The sequence below is a fragment of the Ctenopharyngodon idella genome, chromosome 7 (genome assembly GCF_019924925.1).
Source record: "Ctenopharyngodon idella isolate HZGC_01 chromosome 7, HZGC01, whole genome shotgun sequence".
NCBI lineage: Eukaryota > Metazoa > Chordata > Actinopteri > Cypriniformes > Xenocyprididae > Ctenopharyngodon > Ctenopharyngodon idella.
In genome coordinates this window covers 2,316,117-2,339,185 of record NC_067226.1, presented here as the reverse complement: position 1 = coordinate 2,339,185, position 23,069 = coordinate 2,316,117, and the positions used below count along the sequence as shown (strand labels likewise).

Here is a 23,069-nt window from a genome sequence, read left to right as displayed (position 1 = left end):
ATTATTTTCCAACAAGACAATCCTCCTGCCCAAACTGCAAAGACAACCAAGAAGTGGCTTGAGAACAAGCCCATCAGGCTAATGTTTTGGCCGAGTCAGAGTCCAGATTTGAACTTTATAGTGAATATTTGGTCTCACATTGAACTTAAACTAACTGGGAGACATTTTTCAACTGCTCATGAACTGTTTGAAGGCACCAACATTGAGTGGAACAACACTGACTTTTCTTCCTGTAAAAAGCTGTCTGTAAGTTTACCTGAACGGCTTGAATGTTTAAAGAAATCAAAGGGGAAGGCTATTCCATGCTAAGTTACTTCATTCACAGTATTTATGCAATTCTTGCTAATTTCCTGACCAGTAATTTGTAATTAAAATGGTTAAAAGACCGCTAAATATTTTACCATTTTTGGCTTAGCCCATGAGTGTATGGTTGAGTACATCATATACATTTGGCACTTGTGTGTAATTGTATTCATTAACACTATGCTGAAACTGTAAACTAGTCTTTAATCTTTTGCATTGAACAGCATTGTTTTCAAACAAAAGTGTGTTTAGGAATTAATTAAGTTACATTATAGCTGTAGTAACTGTAATAACATTATAGCTGTTATAATAATGCAACTCAATTTCCTTATTTTGCCTTGCATTTTCTTCTATTGCATATATTATTTTTTAAAGAAACAAATTAACAAAAGAAATTGTAAAGAAAACATTTGATGAAAAATATACTGTAGATATTTCTAGCAATTGCTAAACTTAAAAAAATGACATTAAAAAATAGTAATTGGGGGTGCCGGTGAAAATGTTGGAAGGTAAAAAAAAAAAAAATATATATATATATATATATATATTGGCCCAAATAAGCCAGCAAGAAAAAAATGACCACAATGGGACAAAATTGGAAGAAGTAAATGACCTGATACATACAAAGAAGACTGGTGCTTACAAATACAGTACAGTACGTAAGTAGAAATAATTTAACTGCAGGGTCATATTGTTACAGTGTTCATTGCTTTATTGAGAACATTAATTTTTAAGAGTATAGTGGGGTCCAAAAATTTGTATCCTCTCCTAGTTTCCCAGTGTTGAATGTTGTTCTTTATACGTATAATATCAAAAAATAAGTATTGCTCTGGCCAACCCAATTTTTGGTATGCATTTGCTCCTTTTCCTTAATAAATATTGTGACTATTTCAGTGTTCACCACTTAAGTCTAAGTAAACAGGTTTTGACATAATAGTCAAGTGTGACCCAGTGGCTATGTTATCTGAGTTATACATTTTTTATGTTGATGTGGTTCCAGCTGAGTGACCCAACAAAAGACAGTGAACAACCTATGGCCATTTTTCTGTCCAGAAATGTGTTTATGGAAATGTCTACAAATATGTGGAGAAGTGCCATCTTATGTCTTGTGAAGGTAAATGTTTCTACACATATCTGACAAGTTCTCTTATCACGCCCACATATTGTTTTCTCATTTCTTGGATGTGAAGAACTCCTTTCTATCCACTGTGATTATTTTTAGCATGGATGGATTTCTGCACAGCAAGAGTGAGAGTTCTGTACTCGCATCTGCATCTGATCTGCAGCTTTCTGCTAATCTCCAAACACTATCCTCATCCAACCATTTCATTCAGTTTCTATCAAAACCAATACACACGCAAAACAAATAGTGAAAAACAGCAGGTTGAAATGCAGAAGCTTAAAAAAGTCTTCCTTTCTTTTTTTTTTTTTTTGGTCAGAAGCTCATCTTAACAGTTCAACAACCATTTTCCCAGGGGCAACCATTTTTTTCTTAAAATCTATAAAATATTAATTAAAAAAATTATTTAATAAATAAATAAATAAATAAATAAACCAGTCTAAATAGTTTGTGCAAAATAAAAATTAAAAAATGCCCAAAACTCTAAAACCAGAAAAAACAGAAAAAAACAGATCACCACTAAATAAAGCTAAATAAACTAAACACCACTAAATAAAGTCCCCATGAAATCGAAATTAAAGTTTTTTTAGCTTTTAGTATGAATATGTTAGCCTTAAGGTTATAAATAAGCTGGTGTGTTCCAAAACAATGACAAAATTCTCATTTAGGAGATATAAGCATTCAAAACTTAGTCTCTCACTTCCGCTAAAATGGATCACGGATTTTCATGATATCACCGCAGACTTCAGCTTCTCATCAAATCTTCTGTCCAATCAAATGCTCTCTAGAATCTAAAGGCCCCGCCCCTCCTACACTATTAACAGAAGCTGAAGCTGCGCTTGAAAATTTGTTCACACATTTAATAGTTTCTATATAGTGCACTAGAGGATAAGGAACGATTCAGACAGTGTAAATATGCTTTCCATTGACGCGAATGAAGTCCATTTTCGCGTTAGTGTCACGTGAACCGCTGCAGCATGAGCACAGTCTGCTCCGGTCCAGAGACACGGTAGCACAAAGCAGATCATAAGCACAGACTACAAAACGTTCGGACACATTTGAATTTTACAAACAATATATTTTAAAGCAATATGAAGGAGATTTGGGGGAGAAACAGTTAGAAATTATTAGGAAAATTGGGCTTTACGAGCTCAACAGCTCTGGTCGAGCTGTGATCTAGGCGAAACGCTATTGGCTATTTTGAAAAAAGGCTTCTAGATATAACCCGCCCTGTCTTCCAGTTTCATTGGAAATTACGTCAACACAGTGAATAAAGCTTCAGTTGGCCTTTAAGCTTGTTTTGTCAGCCTGTACATGGCTACTGTTAAAGCCCTGATCACACTCATTAACATGTATAGGATGGGCCGCATGAGCATTCTGATGTAGTAAGAGTTACATTGATGAATACAAACACACATACTAGAGTAAATTTTGCACACTTTGCAGAACTGCAGCGGCCACCTGCTGTGAAGGCCTTTAATGGTTTATAAACCATCAGGACTATGAACAGATTCATAGTTGGAGTGGGATTTCCATGGATGTTCCTTCAGCCTCATTACAGTCTGCTGGCAACTATCAGCTTAACTTTTTCTATGAATGCACATTTTCCTGAAAGAATTCGGTAATATAGGAATATACTGCTTAAAGTGAAGTGACACACATTTGCACATGCGTAAACATTATGTCGCTAATAGCTGCACTGCATATGAGATTATTCACAATAATATCTCTCACTGAAATCTTGACATATGCATACATTCAGTAATCCAGTGCTTTTGAAGCCTCTTTTTTAATGTCACTCTCTTCTAATCTCTAGAGGAATGAAATGCATTATGAGTAAAACATTAAACTGATCTGTCAGGGGAAACCTCCATAACTCTGTGGTCTCAGCACTGAGTTAGCAATGCATGCCAAGACGTGATATATTAAAGAAAGTGCTTTATTTTGTGGAGTGTTTCAATAATTAATGCAAAATTTCTTATAGGATGCTGGTTCTGTTTGCAGAGCTGCTTCTGTTGAATGGTGAGATCAAAGTCAGTCATGTTTAACTTTTCTCTTCCATCATTCCTACAGTATATTTGTTATCACACACACATTTTCCAGACAGTATAAATATATTCACCATCTCTACCACTGTCTCTGTGTGCGCATGTTCTGTTCCTGAGAAAAACTGGCCAGTGTGAGTGAGGACGCATCCATTACTATTAGTACTTCAGCCTGAGCACTCTTGAATGGCAGATACACAGAATTTTTGTTTAGTCAGCCCACATGACCCATTCAGATAAATTACTAAATTGAACCTTTTCTTTTTAAGCTTTGTTATTTAAAAAAGGACTAAATCTTTTACTTAAGAACTGTTTTCTATCTCTCTTTTCTGTCTCTATCTTATCAATCAAACATGTATCGCCTATTACACTATTAAAAAAAGGTTCTAGGTTCTCTGCTTTTACTGTGGGTGCTGTGGAGGATGAACGCAACATTCACTCTGTACCTACCACGCCAGAGTCTCCAGCCATCATTGCCGCCACACCATTGTTCCCTGTTGTCATGAATGTCACATTTGAAGACATCCAGGCATTTCAAGGCTATCAGAGGCTGATCTCCAATTTGGCGGACCCACAGCTGATCTCAGCAAGAGCAGCTGGCATTCTAAGGCCTGTGTCCTTAAATCTATCTACTGCAGCGCTGCCTGTTTCTGAGACTGCCGTTATCCTCAGTGCTGCCTGTTATAGCCGTGGCCATTTGGCCACATTGCTCTCCAGTCCATGAGTCTGCTTCAGAACCAGCTTCAGCCAAGGAGTCCCCTCCAGAGCCCCCTTTAGCCTATGAGTCCACTTCAGAGCCCACTCCTGCCCCATTTACAGGAAAAAGGGATGCTCTTTGAAAAAAAGGTTCAATGCTCATTTGACCAAGATGGAGGAGGTCTCCCTCATGATATTTTTTCTGTGTGAGGGGTGGGGGGCTATCTGAGCCGTTCAGCTCGATCATGCCACTATGGGACCCTAGTTGGACTCTAGGATTTTATATCAACCTGGCATTGCAGCTGAGCAGGTCTGTTTTTACTGTGGGTGCTGTGGAGGATGAACGCGACATTCACGCTGTACCTACCATGCCAGAGTCTCCAGCCGTCATGGCCGCCACACCAGAGTCTCCTGCCAACATGGACGCCATACTAGTGTTTCCTGTTGTTATGAATGTGGCATTTGAAGACATCCAGGCGTTTCAAGGCTGATCTCCAACTTGGCGGACCCACAGCTGATCTCAGCAACTGCATTCTAAGCAGCTGGCATTCTAAGGCCTGTGCCCTTAAATCTGTCTACTGCAGTGCTGCCTGTTTCTGAGACTGCCGTTATCCTCAGTGCTGCCTGTTATAGCCGTGGCCATTTTGTGTGTTTGGGCCGCACATTGCTCTCCAGTCCATGAGTCTGTTCCAGAACCAGCTTCAAATATATTGTATAGCACTATGTGAAGCGACCTTGAGCTATGCAAAGGCGCTATATAAATAAAACTTCTTCTTCTTCTTCTTTTTCAGGAGTCCCCTCCAGAGCCCCCTTTAGCCCATGAGTCCACTTCAGAGCCCACCCCTGCGCCAGAGCTCAGCCATGTGTCGGTTCCAGCCTGTGAACTTCCTGTCTGTCTTGATATGACCACAGAGGTTGTCCCTGAGTTTCTTGTCTGCCCTGTTGCGACCTCGGAGGTCGTCCCCGAGTTTCCTGTCTACACTGACACAACTCAGAGGTCTTTTTGGAACTGCCTGTCTGCATCAACATGACCACAGAGGTCATTTCTGAACTGCCTGTCTGCACTGATGTGACCACGAAGGTCACCCCTGAACATCCTGTTCTCCTGGACAGGACCATGGAGATCACTCTTGAACTTCCTGACAGCCCTGCTTTGGCCAAGGCAGATTTTGAATGCCCCACTGTCTCTGTTTGGCCTCTGGGGCCATCACTAATCTGTCTGAGCTCTCTGTTGTAGTTCTGCCACCCTTGCCAGATCCACAGTGGTGGTCTCTAGCCCTGTCTGCACAGATGTGGTGGTCTTCTGTTCCACCATGGAGGTCTTCAGTCCAGTCTACGCCACTGTGGTTTTCTTCTGGTCTGCTGCGGGGGTCTTTAGTTCCATTTACGCTGCTGTAGTGGTCTTTGTCCGTCGTGGAAGTCTTCAGACTAGTCTGTGCTGCTGTGGTGGTCTTCTGCTTCGCCATGGGGATCTTCGTCCCGTCAGCGCCACCCTGGCTGCCTGTCCAGCCTGTGCCACTCCGGCCACCTGCTCAGCCTGCTTCGACCTGGCTTCCCAATCTGCCTCAGTCTCCAGTCCTGCTCCCACCTCATGGGCCAGGCCCTCCGTCCCTCCCCCTGTTCCGCCTCCTCTCCACTTCCCTCCTGGCTCCTTAAAGGGGGGGGGCTCTGTCATGATCCCAGCCTGTGTTCTCCAGGTCTTATGTGGACTTATTTCCTGTTCTGTGCCATGTTTTGTAGTCCTTTGTAGTTTTTCTTGTTGATTAGTTTCTGATTGTTCCCAGGTGTTTCTTGTTTGCCAATCACCCCTTGTGTACAGTTGTGGTCAGAATTATTGGCACCCTTGGTAAATATGATCAAAGATGACTGCAAAAATAAATCTGGATTGTTTATCCTTTTGATCTTTAATTCATAAAATTAGCAAAAATCTAACCTTTCATTGAATGAAAAGAATTGAAAGTGGGGGGGAAATCACATTATGAAATAAATGTTTTTCTTCAAGTCAAGTCAAGTCACCTTTATTTATATAGCGCTTTTTACAATGTAGATTGTGTCAAAGCAGCTTTACATTGATAACTGGTACATTATTTGGCTGCACAGCAGCTCTTAAAAGAATAGTGTCAATGCAGGCAGATCAAAGCACTGTTGAATATCAAATTCAAAACACATTGGCCACAATTATTGGCACCCTTTTATTCAATACTTTTTGCAACCTCCCTTTGCCAAGATAACAGCTCTGAGTCTTTACCTATAATGCCTGATGAGTTTGGAGAACACCTGACAAGAGATCAGAGACCATTCCTTCATGCAGAATCTCTCCAGATCCTTCAGATTCCCAGCTCCATGTTGGTGCTTCTTCTCTTCAGTTCACTCCACTCATTTTCTATAGTGTTCAGGTCAGGGGACTGGGATGGACATGGCAGAATCTTCATTTTGTGCTCAGTGACACATTTTTGTGTTGGTTTTGATGTTTGATTTGGATCATTGTCCTGATGGAAGATCCAACCACGGCCCGTTATTGGATTTCTAGCAGAAGCGGTCAGGTTTTGATTTTTTATCTGTTGGTATTTGATAGAATCCATGATACCATGTATATGAACAAGATGTCCAGGACCTCCAGTGGAAAAATAGGCCCACAACATTAAAGATCCAGCAGTATATTTAACCGTGGGCATGGGGTACTTTTTATCCATGTGTGCACCAAACCCATCTGGTGGGTTTGCTGCCAAAAAGCTATTTTTTTAGTTTCATCTGACCATAGAAGCCGGTCCCGTTTGAAGTTCCAGTCATGTCTGACAACAGAATATGCTGGAGATTGTTTCTGGATGAGAGCAGAGGATTTTTCTTGAAACCCTCCCGAACAACTTGTGGGGATGTAGGTGCTGTTTGATAATTTTTTTTAGGCTTTCTGAAACTCAAGACTCAACTAATCTCTGCAGTTCTCCAGCTGTGATCCCTGGAGAGTCTTTGGCCACTCAAACTTTCCTCCTCACCGTGCATTAGGACGATTTAGACACACATCCCCTTCCAGGCAGATTTACAACATCTTTAGTTGATTGGAACTTCTTAATTATTGCCCTGATAGTGGAAATGGGGATTTTCAATGCTTTAGCTGTTTTCTTACAGCCACTTTCTATTTTGTGAAGCTCAACAATCTTTTGCTGCACATCAGAACTATATTCTTTGGTTTTACTGATTGTGATGAATGATTAAGGGAATTTGGCCTTTGTGATTCCTCATGTTTATACTCCTGTGGAACAGGAAGTCATGGCTGGACAATTTCATGTTCATGATCACCCTGGTGTGCTAAAAAAATGTAAATATGAATGGGAATATACTTCAGAGATATTTTTATCATAAAAAATTCTAGGGGTGCCAATAGTTGTCCTTCCATGGATGTTATGTGTGTGCTTGTTGTCAGTTTTGTTTTGCCTTCCTTGCCTGTGTCTGGATTTATCCGTTTTGTCTGGATTTACTTTTATTATGTTTGTTTGAATAAATGTTTGCTGCTCTTAGATCCTATCTCATTCTTCTGAAACAGCCACCGTTATAGAACCATTTAAGGTTCTATACACAACCTTTTCTTCTAAGAGTGGAGGTCATCCTGGGGTCTTTGAAGCACCATTATATAGGTGTTTTCTAAAAAGCATCAGGCTGTAGAAGACTTTTTGGAACCTTTATTTTTAAGAGTATATGAGTGACTGGATCCATGCATGCACAGTAGGTGACTTTCCCTGTGTGTCTTAGCTCTGCTGAGTGTGAAAATTATGATGGTATTGCAGCAGGGGGTGCTTTAATGTTGGTGACATCATGCTCATCACAGACCACATGAATATGGCACGGCTTATTCTTGACTTTGGAGAGGATCAAGCACATATGTGTATGCTGCATGTGTTCTAGCCAAAATACTGCATAGCCATAAAAATGTATTATCCTTTACATCAGATGAACAACATTCTACATATGTGGGTACATTTTGCAGATGGCATTGTATGTCTGATTATAGGGAAATTCCCTTTGCTGAGCTCTAACACTGGATATGTGCCAATCTGTTCCATCAGATCATGTTTTGTGGTGGCAGAAGGACAGTCATCACTGTCACTTAGTTAGATTATGGGAAATCTGGTTGTGTACAGCACTGTTTTTATGTTTTTTTTTTTTGGCTAAAGTAAGAACTGCACCTGATCATCATTTGTATGCAGAAAATGTTATTTATGTTAGATAGGCCTATTTATTTTTGGCTTTTTTTACGCGAATCCACCTAACATTGTGTAGTATGCTATTCTGAGAATGTTGAACTGTTAATTTTATTCACTAAAGATATATGCACTACAGTCCAAAAATTTTGGGTTATTAAGATTTTTTTTTTTTAAGAAAGTACTTTTCTTTTCTTTTTTTAGCAAGGATGGAATAAAATACGAATCTTGAAGAAAATGTATCACCATTTCACACAAAAATATTAAAGCAGCACAACTGTTTTCAACATTGACAGTAATACATTTATTTTCAAGTTTTTTGAGCACTTAATCAGTGTAATGATTATTGAAGGATCATGTGACACTGAAGACTGGAGTAATGATGACTGCTGAAAATTCAGCTTTGTCATCACAGAAATGAATAACATATTAAAATGTATTTAAATAGAATATTTTGGATCAAATAAATGCAGCTTTGGGGAGCATTCCAAAACATAAAAAAATCATACCACCCCCTAACATCTTAATGATACATAGTATCAGAACACGTTAACATCTTTTTCTTTTACTTAATCTCTGCCAACCTTCTTACTGCCCTTTTTTAATCTCTTAAATGCTTCTTCTCTCATTCTCTCTCTTGCAGTAAGTGCAGTTTCAAGGGGCTTGCCAGCATATCCTTCTATAAGTGTCTCCCATCACCAGTCATGTCATACAGGATTACAACTGACTTTTTTAAAGGTAATAATGAAAAGGTGCTGGAGAACATTCACCAACTTAGCCAGGACCTGCAGAGATATTTAAGCATCCATCAGTCCAAACTGCTGAGACAAGCTTGTGATTGGTGAGTAAATGATGCCAATTTATTTAGTTTATGCAATCTCTGACAGATTACTGTCCACGTTTTTACAGTTTCTCCCATATGTCTCCCTATCATTTTGTAATCCCAGTGCTCCCCCCAAACTAATTCTGTTTCTGTCTCATTTTCTCTCTTTTTTATAAATAGACGGATGCGTTCAGTGGTTAAAATGTTGGAAAAGGGGGGAGGCAAGGAATGAAAATCCCACAGCTGTTGTGTATAGATTTGTATAGATTCTAACATCATTGTAATGCTGCTAAACGTATCTATCTATCTATCTATCTATCTATCAAGATGTGATTTGGACAAGCATAAAAATGAACAATGTCTTTTCAAGTTCTGTTAAATAGTAGGCTACATTTATATAGACACGTGTGAATATTAGCCTTTACATTAACTGACTGACTGTAAATTTTATAAATAAAGCCTTCCATATCTTTCTAAGCGACTCCAGGCAATGTTGGTCACTGTCAATATACTTTATAAAAACTTTGATGCTATTTTCTGCTCGTGGAAGCGTACGAGCGCGTAGGTTTTTAATTAATTTCCATAATCCTGCTGTGATGCTTCTCAGAGTAACGTTATATATCTGAATGAAATCTGCTGAAGCTGTTTTTAAACGCGCTATATACTGCCGCCCTTTGGTGAGTGTGTGAACTGCACGCTTCAACAGTGGCGGTGGGGGTTTAAAAAGGCTGTCTCTGTCGGGTTACTTTCAGTGACTCGCATAGGGGTAGAGGAGTGTTTCAAAGACAGGACATTTGTTTCTTTGAAGAAGAAGAAGAAAAAAATATAACCTAAGGGAGAGAAAAACTATAGCCAGGATATGGCGAATAAAGCACCAGAGCCCCTTTCTCTGCACCTGGCGGAACTCACTGCCACCCAGTTTCTCGACATCTGGAATAAATTCGATGCTGACGGTGAGTATAACGTCCCGGGACGAAAAGCTTTATTAATTTAGTCGTACATCGGAAGCTATTACTTATCTACCTTGAATTATGTAGGCTATGTGCATTTTACTTAGCTGTCTAAAATTAATTAAAATTATATATTAAACTTACAAACTTATATATATACTGTAGATTTTATGTTAAAATACAAAAGCAAATAATAATGATAATTAAAAAATAATAATCTAATCTAATAGTAAACTTCGGGCTATGATTTTGAGAGTCCCTGAGTGTACGCAGTTTTTTTAAGTGATGGAGAAATAAAAATACTATCTGATGTATTCTTGTCAAACAAAGTATTAAACCTTTTTAAAAAATATTGGTTTGATTAAAACACTAGCGTTTTCGACATATTTCTTTGTGCTACCGCACATATATGTAGACTACGTTTTTATTTTTATTTTAGTTTCCAAGACTTATAAGAAAGTAATTCGAGTTACACGTTTAAAAATGAAAAAGTTAAAGTAGCCTATTTGAGCAGCGAGAGCAGTGTTGCCACTTCCGCTTATTACGCTCAGCTTATTGAGTCGCTTTTGAATATTAATAGACAGTCGCAGTCTGAGATTTTCTAGGGGGATTCTTATTTCTAGAATATAATTTCATGTTTTGCTTTCCCCACACAAAGTAATGTTTTAGGATACTTTTGGTCAGAACCGGTCGGGATCTGGCAACACGGGTCTAGCGGAACGAACGCTAACTCAAGTTGAATCCTCATGCAATGTGCAATGCAGTTTTACGCACAGGCGTATTCTTGAATAATTCAGGGAAATTGAAAAGCGCCAGTGGGATGATTGCCTGCTATCGCCCTGTTAACTTCTTTCAGCGCTAGGCACGCGCTTTCGCAGCTCAGTAAATTATGCCCCACAGGCATTGTTGGCATTATTGATTTCGCTCTGGAATGGAATCTTTCCTTCCAATTGATTTGTGTGTCAGCGTTTGAGAGAATTCGAAGATGGAAAGTGATGGGGGGTGGGGGGTGGGGGGGGGGGCAGCCTAAGATGCTTTGCTCTTTTTAGCTAGTTTAAGTCTGCTCTTCATCTGGTCAACATGACAAAGATGGCACTCAGTTGGATTAGCTGGTCAGCCAGTTGGTTTTCAAGTATGACCTGCTGAAATGTACAACAGATCAGCATAACCAGTCTGGGAGGCCAGCTAAGACCAGCAAACCATCTTTGACTGTTTTAGGCTTGGCAGGGATATATCCATCTATATACATATATCCATCTTGTTACAGACTTTCACTAGATGTTTCTACTATTCTACTATCAACCCTGCTGAAAAGAACAGCTTAACCAACCAAAGCTAGTTTCGTCTTAGCTGTTTTAAGATGGTCTATCTGCCAGACCATCTAAAAAAAAAAAGAAGTGTCTAGACCAGAACTCTCTAAAAGCAGCAAACAGATCCACCTGGCCAGGGTGGAAGGCCCACCAAGACCAGCAAATGATCTTAGGCTGTTTTTAGAGAAGTCAAGTAGCTGAAATCTACACATTGGAAATAGCTATTCTTTAGCATCCATTATCATTAAATTGTTAATGATAAAATAAGTTAAATCAAACTAGATAAATAAAAAAAATGACTAGACTGAGAAACGGCAAACTGTGTATAAGATACAAGAAATTTCCCTGTAAAAAGCAGACATTGGTTTCTAAGGAAAATATGGACAAAATCCCTTTGTAGCTCAATGAATTTATCTATAATCTGTCCTTCAGCAGTTTAAATCAACTAGACAAGAACTGATTATAAGACCCTCATTTCATTTATAAAGAGAAACGGATTGTTAGACAATCAGACAATGTGAGTCGAACCGCATCTGTGTGTCTTAGATGTTCAGTTTAAAATCATAATTAAATAAATGAACTTAAGTTCATTTTCTTCTAGGGAATGGCTGCATTGAAGGGAAGGAACTGGAACATTTCATTCGTGAGCTCGAGATAGCGCGGAAAAGTGCAAGTGCGGTGAGTCACGTGTTATGTGTGTGTTCGTTAATTATGGTAAAAACATCAGATGCAGTTGTACTTGATAAGTGGTGATCTGAATGTCACATACAGTTATTAAGAACTACAGAATGAGATGCCTAGATTAATCTAGCCTAATGCACATGCCATCTGGCTGATATTTTCTAATGTCAATACACTTTCTGCATGGCATGTTTTAAAGATTTTTCTGCTATAGTTCTCTTGGAACATTTGAAAACAAACTGGGCTTCATTGAAAAAGAAACGGTACTGTTTTACATGTCAGACATGTTTGGTTTGGTTTGGTTTGTTTTCAGGATCCTTCAAATGCTTCGTTCAAAGACAGGATGAAAGAGTTTATGCTGAAATTCGATGAGAACGGTGATGGGAAGATTGAGATGTCAGAGGTAAATTCCCACCCTTTTTCACTACTAAAGTAGACCACAGCAATGGTTTGAAGCTCTGAAGTGAGACCGTTCCGCAGAACCACCGTCTGAGATTAATGGAACACCAGGAGGAAATATAAAGAGGACAATGAGGGCAGATTAGGGGCTTGAAGGAGGGCAGAAGGTGGCATCTATCGAGGGGATGATGGAATGATTAAGGGAGGGGCAGTGAGATGAACGAGTGGAGGGAGAGATGGATGAGGGGGAGGGAGAGGATGGGGGGCGACGTCCATCATGATGTCGGCACAAGTGAATGGATAAAATGATTTATGTTGGAAGAAAAACCTCACTAATCCAGTCACAGAGACCACCATATGAACTCCTTCTTTTCTCCAATTAATGTCAGCTTGCTTCCGTTATGAAGCTATTAAGTTTGTTTGGCTTGTTGCTTTTGAATGTTTTTAGTGGTTACATTTCTTTCTCTTGACCTATTTCTTGGTCCTATATAGCTTAGTGGAGGTAAATGGTTTTGAAAGGATGAGAAGAGAATCTCCATGCACCAGATTAAAGCTGAGTTAGTAGAGACCATGCAGTTAATGCAGAAGGGATGTGGTTACAGTACTGTATATTCAAATGATCTGCATCATGTAAATCTCACTGTATTAGAAATTGCAAATGACTATGAACAAAATCCTTCTAGTGTGGTCCATATACATGGTAGGATAGCTCACCAAGGTTTGGATGTTTGTTCTCTGTTTTTCCACTCACACATCGGACAGTTTTTCGGTTTTCAATCTGGTACACAATCTCAAACATACCACTTTATCTTGAAAGCTGGCAGTATTTCAGCAGCTCATTCAGACCCTTTTTCAAAGCTTGTATGAGTCAATGATCTGTTCTTCTGTGTGCAGCGTGTGAGTCTAAGCTGGAACCTCAGATTAGCCATGTTGGGATCGTTGTATCTGTCATCTTCTGATTTCCTGCTTTTTGGGTTTTTCTGCTTGACTTTGTCAGTGAGATATAAGTATTTTGAAGTTATCTTTTGAAGTTAGTAGCTGTTTTTTCATTCTTGCTGGTATGAACAATAATACTTTATGGTAGTATCTTTTAGCAGAGAAACGTAAATCAACAGAAATAGAGATGTTAACTTTTTACAATAAGCTAATTTATTATACTGAATAGCAGAAAACAGAATAGGTAAGTAAAAACATTTGTAATGTTACAAAAGATTACTATTTAAAAAAAATGCTGTTATTTTAAACTTTCTATTCATCAAAGAATTCTGAAAAGAAAGCAGCACGGTTTTTCAAAATATTAAGCAGCACAACTGTTTACAACATTGATAATAATAAGAAATGTTTCTTGAGCACCAAATCAAAATATTAGAACGACACTGAAAACTGGAATAATGGCTGCTGAAAATTCAGCTTTGATTCATCTTACCAGCGCGCACACACACACACACACACACACACACACACACACACACACACACACAATCTATATATGTTTCACATATAGAATAACCATTAGATGATCATAAAACTATATTTGTCCTATATGCAGTAATACTATCCACATCCTTCAGTCAAACAAATCATTACTTGGATTGTAAGGCTTAAAAAGTACTTTTCGCTTTTTATAGACAAAGGGCGATCCTCTAGGCCCAGGTTTGTGTGTCAGAGCACTCAGAGGTGGAACTTGTCATAGACTGATGCTTTTAGAGCTTTACTTACTGTTCGGTTCGGTATGGTTTTGTGTCCCTTCAGTAATTCAGGATTGATGAGCTCCTCTGTTGAGGCTGGAAAAGATAACCAAGAGCATGAAATGGTCTCTCATCCCTGTCCAGCTCTTGCAGGCACTCTCTTCCTAAGTCAGGGAGAGAGGCTTTATACACAGGCATCAACTCAAACAGCAGCACTTGGTTGATCGTGTAGCAAAAAGGCTGCTTTGGATAAGAGCTTTGTGCTCCACTGTGCGGCTGTCCATGGTGCTGAAATCCCTTTCAATGGAATTATAGACTGGAGTCTAAATGTATTGGTTAAGAAAAGAAAACATTTAATTTTAAAGGGTTAGTTCACCCAAAAATGAAAATTCTGTTATTAATTACTCACCCTCATGTCGTTCCACACCTGTAAGACCTTCAGTCATCTTTGGAACACAAATTAAGATATTTTTGATGAAATCCGAGAGGTATATGACTCATCCATAGACAGCAATCTAACCACCACTTTCAAGGTCCAGAAAGGTACTAAAGACATTAAAAAAGTCGACGTGACTGCAGTGGTTCAACCTTAATGTTATGAAGTGACGAGAATACTTTTTGTGCGCAAAAACAAAACAAAAATAACGACTTCAGTTGGCGCAGTGAACGCACTGCAGAGCTTCCGTGTTTACGTCCGAACGCTGACTCAAGCTCTGCAATGCGTTCACTGCGCCAACTGTGAAACAGATTGACAGGGAAGAGGAAAAATTGTGACTGTGGTCATTAAACGATGCTCAAATGGTACTAAGGACCCCAAAGTGTGCCAAGAAAACATCCCCCACCACCACCAGTCTGAACCGTCGATACAATGCAGGATGGATCCATACTTTCATGTTGTTTATGCCAAATTCTGAGCCTACCATCTGACTGTCGCAGGCTCGCAGCAGACTCTTCAGACTAGGCAACATATTTCTAATCTTCTTTCGTCCAATTTTGGTGAGCCTGTGCAAATTGTAGCCTTAGTTTCTTGTTCTCAGCTGACAGGAGTGGCACCCGGTGTGGTCTTCTGCTGTAATGGTTGTAACGAGTGGTTATTTGAGGTACTGTTGCCTTTATATCAGCCTGAACCAGTCTGGCCATTCTCCTCTAATCTCTGGCACCAACAAGGCATTTTCAGCAACAGAACTGCCGCTCACTGGATATTTTCTTTTTTTCTGACAATTCTCTGTATACCTAGAGATGGTTGTGCATGAAAATCCCAGTCGTCTGGCACCAACAATCCTGCCACGTTCAAAGTCACTTAAATCAACTTTCTTCTCCATTCCGATGCACAGTTTGAACTTTAGCAGATCGTCTTGACCATGTCTACATGCCTAAATGCATTGAGTTGCTGCCCTGCTATGTGATTGGCTGATTAGATATTTGTGTTAATGAGCAGTTGAACAGGTGTACCTAATAAAGTGGCCAGTGAGTGTGTGTGTATATATATATATGTATATATATATATATATATATACAGTACTGTGCAAAATCTTAGGCTACCACCAGCTTTGTTGTTTTAATGACCATCCATATTTTTCAGTCTCTTTATTATGATACAAACAGAAAATACAGCAAATATGTACACAAAATGTAAAAAAAAAAAAAAAAAAATCTGAACAAAATGGCTTCCTTAAGCAAAAATCTGTATTTAGTGTGACTTCCTGGACTTTCAGTTTCTCAAAGAAGAAATTCTGAGAAACTTCTCATCATATTTTGAAAGTTTTCTTGGCCTTCCAGCCCTTTTCTATTCCATTTAGGTTTAAGAGAGCCAGGTTCCTGCTATTGCTCAAGTGTAAGGGGGAGGTCACTAAATACTCCCCACTTTAGCCTATAAAAGCTGTTTTTTTTCCTGATTTTTTTTTATACTGCATTCAAATTTACTGTATTTTCTAGTTATATTCTAATAAAGAGACTGAGAAATAATTACAGATGGCCATTATATCATTGCTAAAACAACATCTAATGGTGGCCTAAGACTTTTGCACAGTACTGTATATATATATATATATATATATATTTTTTTATTTTTTTTTTTATTATTAAATGTCGGTATCTTTTCAAGTGAACACTATTTTACTTTTTCTTTTGATAATTAAAAGTGATTAGATGTTTTTTTAAAACCAGTGATGATATTATGATGAATAATGATTTGATGACATCTTTCTCGCTTTATCTTTTACAGCTGGCCCAGATCCTGCCAACAGAGGAAAATTTTCTATTGTGCTTCAGACAGTTTGTGGGATCCAGTGCAGAGTTTATGGCAGTATGTAACACACAAAAACACACAATGATTATTTTGTTGCCATAACTTATAGATATCGTGATCTGTTGAGATTTAAAGTGAAATTAATCTCTACTCACTGTGCATATAAGTAATCTAACCAACATCATTATCAACTTCTACATTAGTTTTGAGATTCATTATTTTCAAAAAAATATTGTTTTATTGTAAACATGTCATATCTTTGAATAGCTAAGGCGCTTTTGTGGTGCTCTCTGTGTGAAACAGAGAGAGAGACAGAAAACTATTTGCTGTAGGTTATCCATTATGAATGGACTGCAATACATAAAAGAACAGAGTGTGTATGTGTGAGTAACTGGGTTAATGGAGGTTCATTTGTACAACATGGTGATTTTGTAAATAATACAAAACATGTTCGTTCTGAAGAACATCTGAGTTGTAGAAGAGTAAAGATGAGTTCAGAAGTGTGGACACAATGAAGGCATTTTGCTAGCATTACAAAGGAATACATACATGTGCAATAATGCACACATGCTGGTAAATCAGGGCAGGTGGGCATTCTTCCACATTAGATCAGCTCGCCAGTAATCCCAGTGTAATTCCCAAATACCAAATTCACTGGTTTAATCAAGACAAGAATGACATAATCACGTACAAATCTGAACATTTTTGATTGAAACCCTGTCCGTTTCACCTTTGCAGGGCAAAGAATCTGTACATATGTGTGGGAAGTGTGGAGGTATCTGATTTAATGCTATTGCTTCATTTTTCAGGCTTGGAGAAAATATGATACTGACCGTAGCGGATACATCGAATCCAATGAACTGAAGGTATAACTCAATAGGTCACACAGAACTTCCTATTGCTATGATAGATCCATTACTAAATAAAATCATTTCTTTGCCCTAGGGCTTTCTCTCAGATCTGTTGAAGAAAGCAAACAGACATTACGATGACAAGAAACTGAATGAGTATACACAGACCATAGTGAGTAGACACACACAATTCACACTTATACACAACACACACAACTGCTCTTTAATTTATGCTTTTTTCCTGAAGCTTAAAATGTTTGACCTGAATGGTGATGGGAAACTGGGATTGTCCGAGATGGCTAGGTGAGAAGGCCTCAGAGTGAGTTGCATATTAATGCAATATTGTTTAAATGATATAATATTGTATGTTATATTTTGTCTTCAGACTGCTTCCTGTGCAAGAGAATTTTCTGCTCAAGTTTCAGGTAAGATCAAGCAGTCTTCATAATGTCAGATTAGACGGCAGAGTACAAATATAGTGTTTCTGCAGCTCAAACAGAAGAGCATGGTATTAGCAACACCAACATCATGGGTTTGCTTCCCAGGGAATGTATAATGTAAACCTTAAATGCAATGTATTTTTTTTTCTTTTGATTAAGTGTCTGCCAAATGATTAAACCTTATTTAAATATAAGTATGAGCAGGGGTGTCCAACCATAGGCGTAATTTACGGGTGGGACGTGTCCCCAACACTTTTTGCCAGGGTCGATATTGTCCTACCACTTTTTGAAATTTCACGGCACGGATATATACTAATACAAAAGAAACATCTCTAGTTGATTAGCAGTTCGTTCGTTTATGTTAAATAAGAGGCGATCTGGCGCTGGGATGTGTTGTTTTTGAAATCATGTTGAGTGCTCGTTGCCACTATTATCAGTGGCACAACAGTGTTCTCTTGACGCTCGTGCACACTGCGCAGTGTTCACACAACAGATGAGCGCTTTAAACTATCACTCAACGCTGTTGCGGAGACTCTCTATTCGTTCTTGTGAAATCACAAAACCAAATGCACATAAATGTGTCCCTCCCTGCTTTTGATATACAATCACTGATGAACATCTTTGGTTTTAACAAGAAAGAAGAAAAAGGCTATACGAGGGCGGATTAAAACCCAGATCTTCTGGCACGCATAAAAAAAATTCTACTATTAGCCCATTAGGACTAACGAATACTTAACGCGGATCTATATATTTATTCACTAAAGTAAATACTCTTGAGACTAACAATATATTGTATTATTGTAGATGTACAGATGAAACTGTCACATTAAACATGAATTCATTGTGCATTTATTAGGCAGGTTAGAATAAACCACACACACACACACACACACACACACACAAACACAAACTGGCAGTTGTAAGCAGTTACAGTAGAATGGCAGTAGCATACGGTTAGAGCTGAAAAAGCTTAGATTTGCAATATGGCAAGAGTTTTTTTTTTAGATCAATGCTGAAATCACGTAGAAAACATGCATGATTACAGGCGAATGTATTGGGTACATACTTTTGTGTGTGTGTGTGTGTGTGTTCCTACTGTATGTGTATTTATAGGTTTTGTCTGTCTGTGTGTGCGTGTGTGTGTGTGAACCTGACGGCAGATTGGTAACTGATTTCTGCCACACAGATCATGGTTTGATAGGGATTACTTCAATCCTACTGTAGTTACGATAATCTCCATAGATTATTCTTGAACCTGGAGATGTACTGATCTGGCCCAGTCCCCCCACATTCACTGGACGCTCTCTCTCTCTCTTTATTTTTCCCTCTCTCTTGTTTTCCTCAACAACACTGAAAATATGTTAAGGCAGGAATAACTGGTCCATGTTTAGCCTCATTGCATTATCAGGGTCAAAATATGGTGACAAACATGTCCTCTGCCTTTTCAGTCATGAGAAAGATTTTAAATATTCATGAAGGGTATCATTCTATAGACAAACTGTAAGTTGAAGACTGATTTAATACATAGAATAAACAGCGATGCAATTCAGATATGAATTGAATATTAGTGGAATACCATCGAGATAAACAATTCTGTATTACACAAAGCCATTTTCTAAATGACTTTTGTGTGCTATATCTGGCCTGATTGCATCACATTATTATTTTATATTGGCACGTTTATGAATGGTATGCATTCATTTTTTTTGTTTAAGTAGGAATGATGCTAAGTGTTGCTGCACTGTTCTGTTATAATCCAAAGGATTTGGAGGATTATTTTCTAGTTATGAGAATTCAGGACTTCAAAATCAAATATAAAGGCAAATTGATATTACACTACAGTAAAAAACCTCCATTTTACACACACATACATTGAGGATAAACTAATGTCTGTTTTTTTCCTCTTCATCACCAGAACTTCAAACTATCTGCTGAAGAATTTGAAGTAATCTTCACCTTTTATGACAAGGTCAGATAATGTGTATATGTATATTTCTCATGTTTATGTCTATGTTAATTTGTCTTGTGTTGTGGGTTACTAATCCACACATGACCATATACACAAAAAATGAGACTTTAGCACAACTATTTCGACAACAAAGCATAATTACCTCATCCCCCCCCCTAAATAGCACATATACACAGTGGAGACGTTTATTTGATGTGTATGTTTTCATCTGGAAGATGTAGTTTTTTGAGCATTTGCTCTATCTGCAATACATCTAGAACATGTTCCATCAGATATTGAATGGGCTATAAACAGTTTCTCTCCTTTTTTTTTCTTTAACAGGATGGAAATGGTTACATTGATGAACATGAACTGGATGCACTGCTGAGAGACCTTTATCAAAAACATAAAATGGTAACTTAGTGTTGGATGGGAATTTAGCACTCTATTACACCTTTTAATTGAAATTTTGGCACAAAAGCTGCATCTGAAGTGGCATATATACCACAAAAAAAGTGCATTTACACAGAATTTAATGCTGCAGAATGGAAAAATGGTCATCAAAGCTATATGAAATTGATGTTTTAAAATATCAAATTACGAATATAGATGGATAGAAATGTACTGTATACACTACTGGTCAAAAGTTTTTGGTTGATTGGTTGTAAAAGAATTTAATAATATTTCACAAGGACGCATTAAATTGATCAAAAGTGACAGTTAAGACATTTATAATGTTCCAAAAGATTTCAAATAAAGGCTGCTCTTTTGAACTTTCTGTTTATCAAAGAATCCTGAAAAAAGTATTATGGTTTCCATAAAAATATTAAGTAGCACAACTGTTTTTTATTGATAATAAATAAGAAATGTTTCTTGAGCACCCAATCAATTCAGTTCAATTCACATTTATTTGTATAGCGCTTTTCACAATACATATCATCAAAGCAGCTTTACAGAGAATGCATGTCAGCATTACAACAAAATTAGGGCTGCACTGGTGCTGCATTTCAGCAACAATATGACTGGTCTGAATACTTATGATGTCTATGTGTGTCCTCATTTAGGTTGTTGACCCTCAAAGTCTGGCTAGCTCAAAGAGGAGCATCATGGCATTGTCTGACGGAGGAAAGCTGTTCCGCACAGAGCTGGAGATTGTGTTATGCAAGGATCCGTCAGTGTGAACTCTGAGCTCTTAACTCTCACTTCTTCCTCTGTATCTTCACCCACCCCAATCTAGCCAAAACAGGTGCATGTGGTGGCTCTGTTCCACCTCTTATCCTGTCAAAGTTAATCAGCATCCACAACGTACCCCTCTCTCCGTGGCATGCCTTTCCCAAAGATATGGCTTCTCGATGTGTGCATCTCTTGCTTGTCTTTTTTATGTCAAAACATAATTCTGACATTCTTGTGGTAATAATGGATATTTGGTCTTTGGTCTTATTCTCCTGCTTGTACCAAATCTTTAATTCGGTTTGTTACTTCATATGTGCAGTCTGCTCTTTGTCTCTGTTTCCTCTATTCCTCCCTCTTTTTTTCTCTTTCCAATCTCCCCCATATCTCCTTTTTTTTGTTCCTAGCAGACTGTAGACTGTTCTGTTTTGCCAACACTGCTAAAAGAATTATTGAAATAAAGATCAGATAAGACATTTTACCTTCAATACTGTCCCTCTTTCTCTGCTCTAAAGCATCTGTCCTGCTCTTTCTTTACATATAGGACCATTTTCCATATTTGCAGGCTATATTTCCACCATTAATGCCTCAAATTTAATTACAGCTTAAGTTTCTGTTATGGAAGCAGATAATGGTAATAATGGGCACCTATTAACGTAGTTTGGATGTGCCAGCTACTCAGGCGCACTGTGATCTCATTTTTCATTTAGATAAATCCAAAAGCAGCTAACTTATCTTTGTGGGCCTGCAAGTAAAGGCACACATCCGCATCTTCAAGCCAAAGCGAGCGCAGGAGCACAATGAAGTGTTTAGAGCTTATCTTTTTCATTTTCATGGTACGAATGTTCTTTGTGCTTCATTAATCTCTGATACAGGATAGAATAGGAAAAGGACTGTGGTGATGCAGACAGTTTTCTTGGCTTCAGTTTCACCCTGAATATTCTCCATTTTTATGCTTGTCTTTTTGGGATGACATATATTTTATTAAGGACTATTTTTGTATTATATTACTATTTATTTTCTAACCTTCGTTTTCTCAGAGTTACGAACAAACATAATTCCAGTAACGATAACAGAGCTTTCATTCAAAATTACCTTAACTTCTGTTCTTAAAACGTTAAAGGTTTAGTCCACTTTCAAATAAATATTTCCTGATAATTTACTCACCCCCATGTCATCCAAGATGTCCATGTCCTTCTTTCTTTACTCGAAAAGAAATTAAGGTTTTTGATGAAAACATTCCAAGATTATAATCCTTATAGTGGACTTCAACTGGCCCCAAACGGTTGAAGGTCAAAATTACAGTTTCAGTGCAGCTTCAAAGGGCTTTAAATGATACTAGACGAGGAATATGGGTCTTATCTAGTGAAACGATCTGTCATTTTCTAAAAAAAAAAAAAAAAAAAAAAAAAAAATTCACATTTTAACCATAGACGCTCGTCTTGAACTAGCCCTCTTCTTCTTCTTTATTAGAATTCCGGCAGTGTAGACGCTGCTAAGTGTATTACTGCCCCCCACAGGTCAAGATTTGAACTAATTGTAATACACGTGATTGTCATCTACAATATGCTAGTGCAGGTATATTACAATTAGTTCAAACTTTGACCTGTCGGGGGCAGTAATACACGAAGAAGAAGAAGAGAGCTAGTTCAAGACGAGCGTCTATGGTTAAAACGTATATATATATATATATATATATATATTTTTTTTTTTTTTTTTTTTTTTTTTTGAAAATGACGATCGTTTCGCTAGATAAGACCCTTGTTCCTCGTCTGGTATCATTTAAAGCCCTTTGAAGCTGCACTGAAACTGTAATTTTGACCTTCAACAGTTTGGGGCCATTTGAAGTCCACTATAAGGAGAATAATCCTGGAATGTTTTCATCAAAAACCTTAATTTCTTTTCGACTGAAGAAAGAAGGACATGACATCTTGGATGACACTGGGGTGAGTAAATTATCAGGAAATTTTTATTTGAAAGTGGACTAATCCTTTAACACAACATTAACGTCAACATCGTTTTTCTGAAACGTTTTAGTTGGTTCATCTAATTTTTTAAAAATGTTATTCCTTGTTTCGGAATGTTTAGAAATAAATCAAAAGTAGCTAACATTCCCATTATGTTTGAAAAATTATAAAATGGAATGTTCCTTTAACGTTCGCATAACAACAACAAAAAAAAACGTTTAAAAAACTGTTTTG

General features: G+C 38.0%; 1 protein-coding gene across 1 annotated transcript; it reads left to right on the top strand.

Annotated features, from left to right (window-relative positions):
• Positions 1 to 9,900: 9,900 nt before the first annotated feature.
• On the top strand, positions 9,901 to 21,356 carry calb2b (calbindin 2b). Its single transcript, XM_051900430.1, has 11 exons — positions 9,901 to 10,136; positions 12,045 to 12,121; positions 12,438 to 12,527; positions 16,436 to 16,516; positions 17,269 to 17,325; positions 17,405 to 17,482; positions 17,558 to 17,613; positions 17,696 to 17,735; positions 19,666 to 19,719; positions 20,041 to 20,112; positions 20,763 to 21,356. Exons 1-11 carry the CDS (start codon positions 10,043 to 10,045, stop codon positions 20,877 to 20,879), a joined length of 816 nt encoding a protein of 271 aa, XP_051756390.1. The 5' UTR covers positions 9,901 to 10,042; the 3' UTR covers positions 20,880 to 21,356.
• Positions 21,357 to 23,069: the final 1,713 nt, after the last annotated feature.